The sequence below is a fragment of the Typopeltis vanoorti genome, chromosome 1 (assembly GCF_054136105.1).
Source record: "Typopeltis vanoorti isolate ZY-2024b chromosome 1, IOZ_Tvanoo_1.0, whole genome shotgun sequence".
Taxonomy (NCBI): domain Eukaryota; kingdom Metazoa; phylum Arthropoda; class Arachnida; order Uropygi; family Thelyphonidae; genus Typopeltis; species Typopeltis vanoorti.
The window spans coordinates 26,641,829-26,656,049 of record NC_143549.1 but is presented as its reverse complement, the minus strand read 5'-3'; the positions used below and the strand labels follow the sequence as shown (position 1 = coordinate 26,656,049).

Here is a 14,221-nt window from a genome sequence, read left to right as displayed (position 1 = left end):
CTCTTTTTTTCCTATCAAATTTGAAGCCCATAGACCTTCAATCTGTTTGCATATAGAGCATTCCAAAGATCTGCTGCAATCTTTGTCACTAACCTCTGGATCCTCTCTACTGCTTTATCATGCCCATGGAATTCACATGATCAGATCTGCATGCAATAGTCCAGATGTGGCCTCATTAAAGATTTAAAGGGAACAATGACTTCTATAACCCTGTTTATTAGGGTATTCTTCAATAACTGGGTAATCTGATACTTTTGCAATATGCCTTCTAAACCCAAGCTACTAGCCTCATCAGTTTTTTGCAGTTCAGTTCCATCATTATAGTACAGAGCCTTTAACCTCTTCTTTGCAAAGTGCATCAGCTTGCACTTGGCCACATTAAACTGGCAGCCATTTATCTTTACTCATAATGCTAGTCTATCAAATCTTTCTGCAAGATCTCTACATACCTTCATTTACCATTGTTCTTCTCAGTTTAGCATCATCAGCAAACTGAATATTTCCTGTCAAATCATTTCCTATATCGTTGATATACAAATTAAACAATGGAGGACTAAATACTGAGCTCTGTGGTAAATCACTATTCACCCACCTTCTGGACTCAACTCCTCCATATAACACTCTTTGATATCTGTATTCTTTGGAAAGAGAGGGAAAATACGCCATCGGCCATCCTCTAATCTTTTTTATTATTTATTATCCCATGGTATTATTACACCAGATCATAGAGGTCAAGTTCATGTATTTTATACAGCACCTTTTCTGGGTTGTTATAGAGTTCACATTTGGAAATATTCATACAGTTTAGCAAATGCATTGGTGATGCTTCCTCGATGTTACAGATTTTGCAGGTGGGGAAGACTTTTATGCCATTGCTAAACTTGACTGGTCTTGTGTGGCTGGTCTGGAGGTGAGAGATCATGGTAGTGGCACTGCGATTAAACTTGGAGTTGATGGTAGCTCCTGGATTTTCTGCTGAGTACCAGTGGTGAGTCATGTCCTGAAGAATTGTTATTTTTATGTTTTCTTTTTGGGTGGTTTTAAAAAGATCGAAATGTGTGGTATCACTTGATATTGCAGCCATTTTTGCTACTTCATCTGCAGATTCATTTCCCTTTAATCCCACATGGGATGGGATCCATTGGAAGATTATTTCGGAATCCTTATGTGGTTTGTTTATGTTTTTTGCTATGTCTCTAAGTATTTCTTGATGGCTAGTGTAGCAGTCCTTAATAGCTTGAAGAGCTGCTAAGGAATCTGTGAAAAATATAAACTCCTTCAGGTTTTGTTCGTCCAAATATTGCAGTGCTGTGTTAATAGCTATTAATTCTGCATGGTATGAGTTGCATCCAATACTGTTAGTTGTTTTTAGTTCTATATTATGAAAACCATAGATGAGTACGCCACTCCCAGAATTGCCATTTGGATTTTTGGAGCCATCTGTGTAGATCTTTATTGAGTCAGGTCCATATTCCATTATTTTTGAAAGGGCTAATGATCTCAAGATTTCAGGGTTTTCTAGGCTTTTTTCTCATTTCCCTATTTCAGAGTTGATAACTATATTTTTCCTGTCTCGATTTGGAGGAAATGCTGGTAGTCGGCTATTTTTTTTGGACTATCCAAGGGAATTTTATTTTCTATGATTTCATGCATTGCTGATTTTTTCTTTATTCTGTTTATTGGTTTCCAGTTTTTAAAAAGTTCACTTGTTCTATGATTTGCAAGGTTGGCTGTTTTTTTCTACAAATTTGGCAAGATTTTCTTGCCACCTAATTTTTAAAGGAACAAGGTTGGATTCGAATTCTGCTATTTTTCCAGGAGTTGTATTCCTTAGTCCACATATGATTTTAGCTGCATTTTTCTGAATTTTTATAAGCTTGTCTAAACTGGTTTGTGATGTTTGCATCCAGATAGGTAAAGCATATTCCATTATGGGAACGGATAATAGAGGCATATGCGACTTTTAAGGCTTTAGCATCGGCTAAAACCTTAAAATAACATCGTATTATTTATTGTAACTCGAATTGATCTATTTCTTAGAAAGTCATAGATCCAGTTAAGAACTTTTCATGATATTTAGTCTTCTTTTTGCTCTGACTGCAACACTGTTGATATGTTTATTGAAGCTTAGCGATGGATCCAAAGTAACTCCAAGGTATTTGGGGTTTACATTAAATGTAATTACTTGACTGTTTAGCTTAATCTTTGGTCTCCACTTTCTGAGGTGGTTATTAATAGTAAAAACACAGATTTCTGATTTAGTAGGGTGAATTTTGATTTTTTGGTTTTCACAGTATGTAGCTAAACTTTCAATGGCTTTGTTTAAGTGACCTTCTGCTGTTTCTAGGTTGTTATGAGCTGAGAATAGGACCAAATCATCAGCAAACATAGCTATCTTTGTTTCTTTATTTATATTTTTATCTAAGTCATTTAAGTAGATGGAAAAAAAGGAGTGGACTCAAAATGCTACCTTGACGGAGTCCCTGTCTTATTTTCACTTTCTTGGAAAAGGTATTATTTATTGTAACTCGAATTGATCTATTTCTTAGAAAGTCATAGATCCAGTTAAGAACTTTCCCTTCTATTCCAATATGACAAAGTTTGGAAAAGAGTTTCTGCCTCCACACCTTGTCAAAGGCATTACTAAAATCTACAAAAGCTGCAATGGTGGATTTGGTAGGTTTGGTCTGGAAGTTATCTTAAATTGTCTGGGTTAAGTGAAAAGTTGATCAGTTGTGGAGTGATTACTTCTAAAGGCAGCCTGAAAATGTGATAGTATACTATTTTTGTTTAGATAGTAATTCAAACATTGGAGTATCATTTTTTCCATTAATTTTCCTGGAATTGAGTCAGTGAAATTGGTCTATAACGTCTTGGTTGGTCTTGCAGTTTGTTAGGCTTTAAGATTGGTATGATTGTGGCTGTCTTCAGGTCTTTCGGAACTTTTCCTTGTTTTAGACTATTGTTGTATAGGTGAAGTAGCCAATCTAGGGCTAGGGAAGGAAGATGTTTGATAATAATTCCTTGTATGTTATCTGGTCCACATGATTTATTTATATCTAGTCTCTCCAAGGCATCTCCCAATTCAGAGATTCTAAATGGATCCCAAAATAATTTGTTTTGATATTTTGGGGAGTTTGCAGCATTTTTTCTGCTGTCGAGCCTGTTTTGATATTTGACGGTCTTTCCTAGTATTCATCTCTAGTTTTTTTTATATTTTTAAAATGAAAGGCCAAGGTATTTGCGATCTCCCTATCTCCAATTTTGATATTTCCATCTGGATCTTTTAGCATGTTAATCTCACTTGCCTTTGGTATGTCTCTTTGTAAATTAACAGTCAGTTTCCAAAGTTTGGTATCTGAAGTGTTTGGATTTAAGTTGTGGTAAAATTCTTGCCACCTAGTTCTTTGTAATATATTATAATTTTGTTTAATTTCAGCATATATCTTGTTGTACTCGATCCTGGTTTCTGGAGAGCTTCCAATTTTTAGGATTAAATAATTCATTTCGTTTAGTTAGTTTACTGGCAAGCTGGTGAACCTTTGTGTAGTTTGAAATAACTTTTCTCCTGTAGCCCTTTGGGATACTTTTCTTTGCTGCATTTAGGATAGTATTCTTCCAAATTATGTAGTCTTTGTCTAAGTCATCATGGTATGTGCGATCTTTCAGCATTTTACTTACTTCATCCTTGTATTTCTCCCAATTTGCGTTCTGGAAGTTCCAATGATATTTTCATTTTTGAGTGGGCCTAGTCACTTATGGGTTCAGATTGATTAATATTGGAGTATGGTCGCTTCCTACTGGTTCCAAAACAGACCAAATAGCTTTGTCACGAAGATCAGGAGACACTGCAGTGATATCTAAGGCATCTTTTGTATCATAAGAATGAGACAGATAAGTAGGTTCTCCACTGTTGAGAGTTATTAGTCCTGTTTCATCTAAGAAATTACTCAGGTTTTCTCCTCTTGGGTTTATTTCCTCAGAACCCCATAACAGGTGTTTGCTATTCATGTCTCCTAAGATAATGGAGTTTTCTTCAATGAGATGGGATAGGTTGGAAAGATTTGGTCCAGGTTTGTCAGGAGGATGATAACAACTGAATATGTTTAATGGCTTTTTACTTGGTTCCAGTATTTGGATTCCTTGTATTTCAGTTCCTTCTGATAATATGTCTAACTCAACAACTTTATATGACAAGTTTCAGATTAGTGTCAGAAGCCCTCCTCCATTTTGGTCCGTCTTGTCTTATGATTTCATAGTTTTTAATGTCTAGTCTGTTGGTTTGTCGAAGTTTGGTTTCCTGGATGAAGATAATATCAGCATCATGTTTGTCAGCTAGTAGTAAAAGTTCATTTAGTTTTTCTTTGCTTGCTGGGGTAACGATACCATTTAAATTACATTGGATGATATTAATATTTCTTGTAATGGGTGGAATGATTTGCTCATTTCTCAACTCTGACATCATTTCCAAATCAAGAGTCACATCAGCTTCCCCGTGTGCGGTAGCATAAGTATAATCACTGAAATTTGTCTCCATGATGGGAAAAAGAAGAAATGCTGGTGTCGCTAGATCATTCAGAGGGCACCACGACTTTGCCCTCTAATCTAAATCACTGGAGTCACACCCATCTCCATTTGCACCAATTTATGCAAATATATTTTATGTGGAATTCTGTGAAATGCCTTTGCAAAATCCAACAGTATCAATAATTAGTCATTTCCTTTATCCAAGTCCATTTTCACTTTATTATAAAAAAAAAAGTTATGCAAATTAATAAAGCAAGACCTACCCTTCACAAAATCATTTTAATTCTGATAAAGTATCATATTCCTATCCACCCAGTCAAGAATTCTTTTACCAATTTCTTAAATACTTTAACCATCACTCCTGAGTGGTGGTTAAAGTATTGGATTAACCTATAATTTGTTACTTCTGTCCTTGAGTCTCCATTATATGGTGGGACTATTTTCCCTCTCTTTCCAACCCAGTGCTTGGAAAGAATTGAGGCTTACTGAGGCTTATATTAAACAGCTTGGTCAGAGGAGCTGATAATTCACTTACATGTTATCAGAATACACAAGACAATGCCATCTCATCCCAGAACAGTGTTTGTGATGAGGTTCTGCAATAATTTTAGCACCTCCATTTCTTCAATCTCTATTTTCCCATCAGTTAATGTCACATCCAGCATTACAACAACATCAGCACTTAGATGGTACACCCTTATAAAATGATAATTCAATAACTCAACTATTTGGTTTATTCGGTTACCTCCCAGCCACCAGCACTTTTATGTGCAGATAGCACAATTAATGCGCTATTGAGCACACTTTTAAGGGTATGATAAAAAATAAAAAAAAAATAGGAGCTAACTCACAGAACTGAAAAGTGGTCTTCTTAAAATGAGTCTTGTGGTCTTCTTAAAATGAGTCTTAGGCAATCTTACAAATTAATGCTGCCATACTTATTGATTCTAGGAGTGTTTCATAGCTGATGTTGATTCTAAAAATAGTCTCTCAGACCTAATGATACTTCTGTGCAGCACTATATCTGCTTCAGCTATGAGGGTGGTCTGAAAAGTTATTGGCCTAACAATGAAAAAACTAATTTAAAATTTCAAAATTATTTTTATTTTTTAACATAATCTTCCTTAAGACTAATACATTTATTCCAGTGATGCTCCAGCGCCATTATCCTGTCCCTGTAGTGGTTCTAAGTAAGATCTGCAAAATACCCCTCTACAGCTGCAATCACCTCTTAATTTGAAGAAAAACGCTGACCAGCAAGGAAGAGTTTTAGTTTTGGGAAGAGATACAAGTCAGAGGGAGCCAAATCTGGGGAACAGGGTGGATGTTGCAACAATTCATAGTGCAGATCCCTTCATTTTCCATTGCCAAAACACCTTTGTAGGTAGGTGCATTGTCTTGATGAAAGATGATATTTTTCTTCTGAAAACCAGATCTTTTCTCACGAATTTTTTCGTCTAGTCTGGTTAAAAGATCAGAATAATATTCCCTGGTTATTGTTACCCTTTTCAAGATAATTAATAAACAAAATGCCTTTAGAATCCCAAAACACCGATGTCATGACCTTTCGTGCTGATCGAACCGACTTTGTCTACTTTGGCACTGAACAACCAGCTTCTGACCACTGTTTTGACTGCTGTTTGGATTCTGGTGTGTAATGGTGAATCCAAGTCTCATCAATAATAATAAATCGATGCAGAAAATCAGTTTTATTATTGTTAAAATGCTCAAAGCACTGTTCAGAGATTTTCATGCAAGTGCGTTTTTGATCTGTTGTGAACAACTGCAGCACCCATCTTGCGCAAAGCTTTTTCATTTGAAATTCTTCATGCAAAATATATCCTACATATTCTTTTGAAAAGCCTATAACTTAGCAATTTCATGCACTTTGATTCACCAGTCATCCAATACCATATCGTGCACTTGATCAATGATTTCTGGCGTTGTTACATTTTTTGGACGTCCTTCACATAGATCATCTTTAAGGCTGGTACGGTTATGTTTAAACTTGGCAGCCCATTTCTTAATTGTCGAAAACGAAGGAGAAGAATGCCCATAAACTTTTATGAACTTCGAATGAATTTCTTTTGGCGTTAAAGATTCTTTTACAAAGAATTTTATAACCGCACGATACTCAGTTTTATCCATTTCAAGGGATACAGACAGCACTTTTGCTTCAGACAGCTGTATAAAACAAACTACTTGATAGAATGACTTGCAATTTCACATTAATGCTTATGGCAGATGTACCAACTTAGAAAAAAAAATCTTGCTGATAGCGTTGCCATCTATGGTAGAGGCTGAGAACTTTTCAGACCACCCATGTATGCAGCTTCTATATCTTCTTCCATTTAATCCTGAATAAGGACTATCTTGAGCATGGTCTTCCAGTCCTGACTTATGGAGATGACTGCAAATTAATTGCTTTTGTCCTTCGGTGCAGAGGAATTAACAGATCTATCAGTCTCTGTTCAAAGTAGACTAAGTTGCAGACAGGAATTCACTCCAGAATGTACAAAAGGGATGAAGCTAGTTCTTCATCAGAACAGTGTAGCAGGTATAACTAAGATCTGTGTTATTACAACAAATGTGTGTGTGTGTGTGTGTGTGTGTGTGTGTGTGTGTGTGTGTGTGTGTGTGTGTGTGTGTGTGTGTGTGTGTGTGTGTGTGTGTGTGTGTGTGTGTGTGTGTGTGTTTTGAGGATGCTATACTGTTGGGATATATGATTGTGACTACTTATGTAAATACTTTCCAGTGTGTTGATTTCCTATAAACAGAAAAGGATAATGAACCATTTGGAATTCATGTAACTAATATGTTTAGAAAAGAACCCTATTTCTTTTTCTTGAATGTATTTTCCATGTTGCCTGTTTAAATGCACTAAAAATGCATTTAACAGTTTCTTCTCATAGAAACTCGGGTTTTTCATCCTGCATACAGACAAATTGGCATTCAGAACACACACAGTTTACAGACAAAAAAATATTGTTGTTGGTGATGGTGGGTGATAGATGGCATTGATGGTAGTAGTGTCATAGTTGGATAATTAAGTAGTAGTAGCGGAGAGAGTGAGATGTATTTAGCCAATTAGAGTATTGTGCCTCCCACGATGAGTCCTTGGACTCCAGGTGTCACGTAGTGATAATAATAAAAAGAATAATATGAAAACTTTCCTCCACATTAATCTGGCAACATGACTATACCAACTTATGTCCCAATCATATCCCTTTCTTCCATTCATCTATCTTTATATCCCCATTATTACAGAGACCCAGCACTGATTTACACAATCTTCATCCCTTAACCACCTTACTGGCCATTACGGATCAAATAAGCATCCTCACATGCTTCATGTGAGGATGCGTATTTGATCATATATTTCAAAGTAATATCAATGGTATTACAATTTTTAACATGCACTTCGCATCCATGATAACCTTGACACCTATAGACATCTTGGCCAGTAGCATGGTTAAAAAAAGGTAACCAGATCTGTACACAGTAGTCCATATGCAGCATGATCAAGGCCTCATACAAGGGAACCATAACAACTTTTCTTCTGCATGTCAAGGTCTTCCTCATCGCTGCCATAATCCATTGTGATGTTCTCAGAATTTTCACTTCCAGATCTGTTGGTCTTCTATGTCCTTCAACCCCCCCCCCATTAATTATATAGTATACATCACATTCTTGCCTACCAAATTCCATGATCATACACTGCTAAACATTAAGCTGACAGCTTCACTCACTTGCCTACTTTCATACAGTCTACTCAGATTCTCCTGCAAGGCCACAACATCTGCTCTTCTTCAAAAGTAGGGAAGAACATCACAGTTCTTCCCTCCTTTGCATCATCTGCAAACAGCTGCATATCTACAGTTATGCCTGACCCAATATCATAGAAGTACAACAATAATAGGTCCTAAAACAGACCTCTGTTGTACACTGCCAGTATATTTCTCTTTTAAGATACAATTTTTTCCCCTCCCATACATGACCTGCTGATACCTATCTGACATTTATCCAAATCACAAGTCTCTAATCAAATACCATCCAGTCCAATTTAATTACAAGTCTGTGACATGACAGTTTATCAAAGGACTTTGAAAAATTCAAGTATACCACTGTATATGCATCTCCTTTATCCAGCTGTGAATTTGACAACTTGTAGTACATAAGCAGATTGGTAAAACATGACATCCCCTTAACAAACCCATTTTGACCACACATCTTCTGGAATATTATTATTATCAACCTTCTGAATACTAGCTCTCACCAATCTCTCCAACACATTAATCACAACTACAGCCACACAGACAAGCTTATAATTTGTATCATGTTTTATTCCTTTGTAAAATGGAACAATTTTATCTTCTAGACCATCGGTTCCCAACTAGTGGTACATGTACCCCCCGGGGGGGGGGGGGTATGTGCTGGGCCGCTCAGGGATACACGAAAAATAATCAGTAATGTAGGAAAAACAAGTAAACACTTTTACATTAAGATAGACATTGAAAAAAATGTCAGTAACAGATATTTTAAAAAGGGGTACAATTTATAGAAATAGATTTAAAAGGGGTATGCAAGTGGAAAAAGGTTGAGAGCCACTGTTCTAGATGAAAACATAAGTTTCTGTGGCTTAGCAGTTCTGTGGGAAGCTTCCTGTATTAAGACCACATTTTAAGGTAAATAATGAGTTTAATAATTCTAGGGTTATAACTGCTTATTTTTATTAAATTTGTTATTTACCTTAAAATGTGGTCTCAATACCAGAAGCTTCCCACACAATTTTATCTTCTTTGCACTCCTTTGTTACTTGCCCCATCACAAGAACCTTATTAAACAGGTGTGGCAAGAGTGCTATTAACTCCATGTTGAATTCCTTCATGACATGTGGTGGTATGTTGTCAACTCTTGCTGCCTTATTAAACTCCAGTTTACATAATTCCTCATATCTCTCCTGCTCACTCATCATAAGTCCTTCCTCCACCATACCTTCTACACTCAAGCTTCACAAGATGCTACATTCACGAGGATGAAATAAAATGTTTATTGAATATCTCAACTACATACTCTGCGGACGTTACTAGCCATTTTCATCCACCATCATCATTCTTTCTTCCATTTGCCACAAATAGAAAAAACTGACTAGGATTTTTCTTGGTTTGATTGGCTAATTTCTGCTCATATGCACTTCTGCTGTCTTTACCAAATGAGTCACCTTTCAGGGTTGCTTTTTGTACTCCCCATATAACTGATTACTACTTTTCATCATGTGCTGCCTCCATAAAGCCTTTTCTGGAATGCATGTGTCTCTTAATTCATTAACTGTACACTTACCCTATTTAGCCTTTTCACCTTTGGAATACCCAGACATTGCTGCTGTTAAATAATCAGTGTTCAAACAGCATCTTTCTCTATTCTATCCATCTCTTCCTTCCATGCTATAACTCCTAGTTGTCTTCTAAGTTTTTCCTAATCACTAGACTTGTAGTTCCCAATATATCCTATCCTTACCAAAGTCATACAACTGGCTGCAACCTAGGTAATCACCTCACTGGTCACTCTCATCAATGGGAGGAAGATTAGACAATCCATTATACAATCACATGCTTTGATAATGTGATCAGACAATCCTTGTGTGCACTCTGTTACATATTTCCTAGGATAGTCACTCAAGAACTCAAGAAATAATTCATCCTGATGATTTCACTAATGCTCTCTTTTCAGTTCAATCAACACTAACATAATTAAAATCACTCATAATCTCACTCTTCTCTCTTGCTAGCTATACCAGTTTGCCAATATATTTCTTTTTATCCATCCTTCACATTCTCTGGACAATAACATTCTACTAAATATCTCATTCTATCAATTTCCACCTCACATCATACTACTTCAAAACCACAGCTGCTATTTTCCCTTTGTATCTTCCCGATCTTATATGAACAATTCTCCTGTTTTCATCAGCAACAATCATTTTCTCCTGTTTCTCTTTCTATCATCATGAAAAGCATCATACCTTCAATTTCAGATTTGGCTCTACCATAATTTGGTTCTTTAAAGGTGACACTAAGTGAGAAATTAGAGTTGCCTTCAACATTCATTTTTTGATTTCTTCAGAAGCAAAACACAGAGAAAGCTTGAATGGTCTTGCCATTTCCATCATCAGTCATGTTCTGTTGCAACTTTTCTGTACAGTTAATACTTGATTATGAGTGATAACGTGACTTGTATTTTCGTCAGCAACCTAGGTTGGAAAGGCTCATCCTGACCATATTTTGCACAAATATAGGTTCCTAAGCTATATTTGCTTATTTTATAGTAGGGAAAAAATAAGAAAAAAAATTTCTGCCTTCTGCGGCAAGCTAATTTATCCCATCTGTAAAGGGTCACTTAAAATTAGCTTGTGGGAAATGTATTTTCTTATTTCATTTATTTTTTAAATATTTCTTTAGAATAGCCAACTACATCAATGTCAGATTCTGTAAACTCACCTCGACAAACACGGCTGCAAGGAGACCAGTCCTCTAATTCCCACATGTACATTTCATCATCAGTTAGTGATACGGTATAATGATAGTGTACATTTGGTGGATTAAGGCTACCAACAGTCAATACCTGTTAATCAGAATTTTAAAAAATAACAAAAAAAAAAAAACAGATATGAGTTGAAATGGCAAAAGTAACAGATACATTAATAAGATAATCTACAAACATACAAAAATATCATTGAGAAAATTATATCACCCAAGAGAGCTTAAATCCTTCCAGAATGTTTTTTTTTTTTTTTTTGCAGTTCTTGCTTTATATACCTACTCATCCACTTAACCCCCCCCACACTTGATTTATCATCCTGACCATGACTATGCAGCCTGTTATTGTTTCTCTCAAATAATCCTTGAACACTTCCCATGTACTACTGACATTCTTTCCTTCTACCTTCTAACCATGGCACTGTTCAAAGATGGATTCTAAATCTGCCATAATCAGCAGATTTATAATTCAACATAAAAACAACCCTTTCTTGAAAGAGAATTCCATAAGTTCAGCAACCTTCCACAGTTATACAAAACAGATCAACAATGGACACAATATTCAAATAAAAGCAAATAATGGAGAAATCATTAGAATACAATAAACAAACTCCTTCAGATATGTCCAGCTGATTTAAAAAGCATGTGATAGAATATACTTAAGAAACATAACCACTTTAAAAATAAGAAAAATGCCAAAAGAAATTTTAGAAATAATTAAGATTATCATCATCATCATCATCATCAAATTTCTGACATGTACCCTCAAGGGGTGTACAGGATATGATAGTACTACATGAAAAATTTACATCATTACTAACTTCCTATCTACAATTTGCCTCCGAATCAGTCTGTTACTTGTCAAGACTCCAACATCATTATCTGATCTTATATTTCTATCATCTAAGGCACTTTGTACCTTATCAATCCACCTATATCTTGGTCTTCCTTTGGGTCATTTTCCTGCCAACCTGGCAGAGAACACTTGTTTTGCTAATCTTTCCTCGTCCATTCTGTTCAAGTTACCATACCACCTGAGATTAGCTCTGCTAATGCATTCCTGGATGCTAACAATGTCAAGTTCTTTCCTAAGATCCTTGTTTTTAATATGATATTGCCATTGATGCCATCTGTTCATGCCTTAAATCTTTCTCAGGACTTTTATATCTGCGGTCTCTAGTCTTTGGTCAAGTGTTTTACTTCTGACCCAGCTTTCAGATCCATAAGTTAAAACTGGTTTGAACACTGTCTTGTATATAGCTAATTTAGTGTTCTGACTAATTTCTCTCTTATTCCATATGAATTTATTCAATTGACTTCCTACAATACCAACTTTGTAGATTCTATTGTCAATTTCCATATTTAATTTACCATCTTCACTAAAATCGTGCCTAAGTAGCTGAAATGTTTTACTTGTTCCACCAATTCCCCATTCAAAACACATTTGACATTTTTAACGATTCTACCAATTTTCATTGTCTTTGTCTTTTTATTGCTGATCTGCATACCATATCCATTACAACAGTTATTCAATTTAGTCAGGAAATCTTTCAAACTTGTAGCGGATTTATTTAGAAGTATAACATCGTCTGCACAAAGCAAAGAGCTGACATTAACATCTCCAATTTTGATATCATGTTTAATACCACTTTCCTTCATAATGTGATCCACATAGATAACAGGATAATGTACATTCTTGTCTAACACCAAATTTAATAATGAATAACAGGATAATGTACATTCTTGTCTCACACCAAATTTAACATTAAGCCATCTTCCTGTACTTCCTTCAATTCTAATTGCTGACTTGCAACTCAAATAAAGACTAATTATTGCTTGATATAATGTCCCATTGACACCATATAACTGCAGTGTATTGAATAGCTTCTCTCATGGCACCTTGTAGCATGCCTTTTCCAGATCGACAAAACTTAAATACAGATCTTTATTATATTCCCATGCTTTCTCAACTAATTGTCGTAAAGTGAAGATCTGATCCTGACAGCCTCTATTTGGTCTGAATCCAGCTTGTTCTTCACCAAGCTTTTCTTCCACAATTCTTCTCAACCATTTCTCAAGTATACTTTCAGAAATCTTCCCCGGAATACTCAGTAGGGAAATACCTCTGTAATTCTCATATTCAGTTTTTTTTCCCTTTTTATATATGGATACTATGAAAGCTCTACTCCAATCATCGGGAATTCGCCCCTCTGTCCAGGCTTTCTGAACTATGCAGTGCAGCCACTGTAAGACTCTTATACCACCATACTTCAGCATTTCTGGTCAAATATCATCTACTCCTGTTGCCTTTCCACATTTCAAGCTTTTGATGGCTTTTTCTACTTCAAGTATGGATATGTATTCCTGGACCTACCAAGAGTATTCCAGGTCCCTTTCAGTTCAACACTGTCCTTCCAAAATACAAAATGATGGTACATGACATGTACCATCATTTTGTACACGACAAAATTTCATGCCAGCTGGGGCATTGTCTGGTTAAACAAGGTCCCTGTTGTTTTCGCCAGGAAACTGGGGCGAACAGCAAAAAGTCAGCTACTGGAACAAATCTGAAAACACACCCAAACTCAACATCACCAGAATTAAAGATCAGTACTATCAACATAAGAAGTCTGAATGGCAAAGAAATGGAGCTAGAAATGGGGAATTAGATAAGTACCAGATCGACATAATAGGGGTGACCGAAAGAAAAAAGACAAAAACTAGTGAGATCTTTCTGAGCAATAAATACAAAATATTATATTCAGGCAATGACAATCAAGGAAAAGAAGGAGTAGCCATAGTATTCAACACTAAATACGAGGCTAATCTTCTTGAATGGCAAGCAGTCTCAAGTAGAGTGATGTTGAGTATTTTTTACCACTGTGCTATCACTGCTTGTTTCATTTAGCAATTTTTCGAAGTAATTACTCCATACTTCAAGAATATCTTTTTCTTCCATTTTCATGTCACCTTTATCATCTGTAACTCCTTTTATAGCATGCTTTCCTCCATTTCTAAGCTTCTTCAACAACCTCCAGAATATTTTGCCTTGTGGATATTTATTTTCTATGTTCTAGCCAAAGTCTTCCCATGACTTTTGTTTAGCTAGTTTTACACAGTGTTTAGTTTTCTTACATTTGTCTCTGTATTCTCTAAGA

General features: G+C 35.8%; 1 protein-coding gene across 1 annotated transcript in view; it reads right to left on the bottom strand.

Annotated features, from left to right (window-relative positions):
• Nucleotides 1-14,221, bottom strand: part of LOC150109852 (A disintegrin and metalloproteinase with thrombospondin motifs 9-like) — a 605,150-nt gene that overhangs the window by 369,856 nt on the left and 221,073 nt on the right. The window contains exon 16 of the mRNA XM_090396355.1: nt 11,025-11,148. Within this exon, the coding sequence (XP_090252481.1) occupies nt 11,025-11,148 (124 nt within the window). The remainder of the gene's footprint in view (nt 1-11,024; nt 11,149-14,221) is intronic.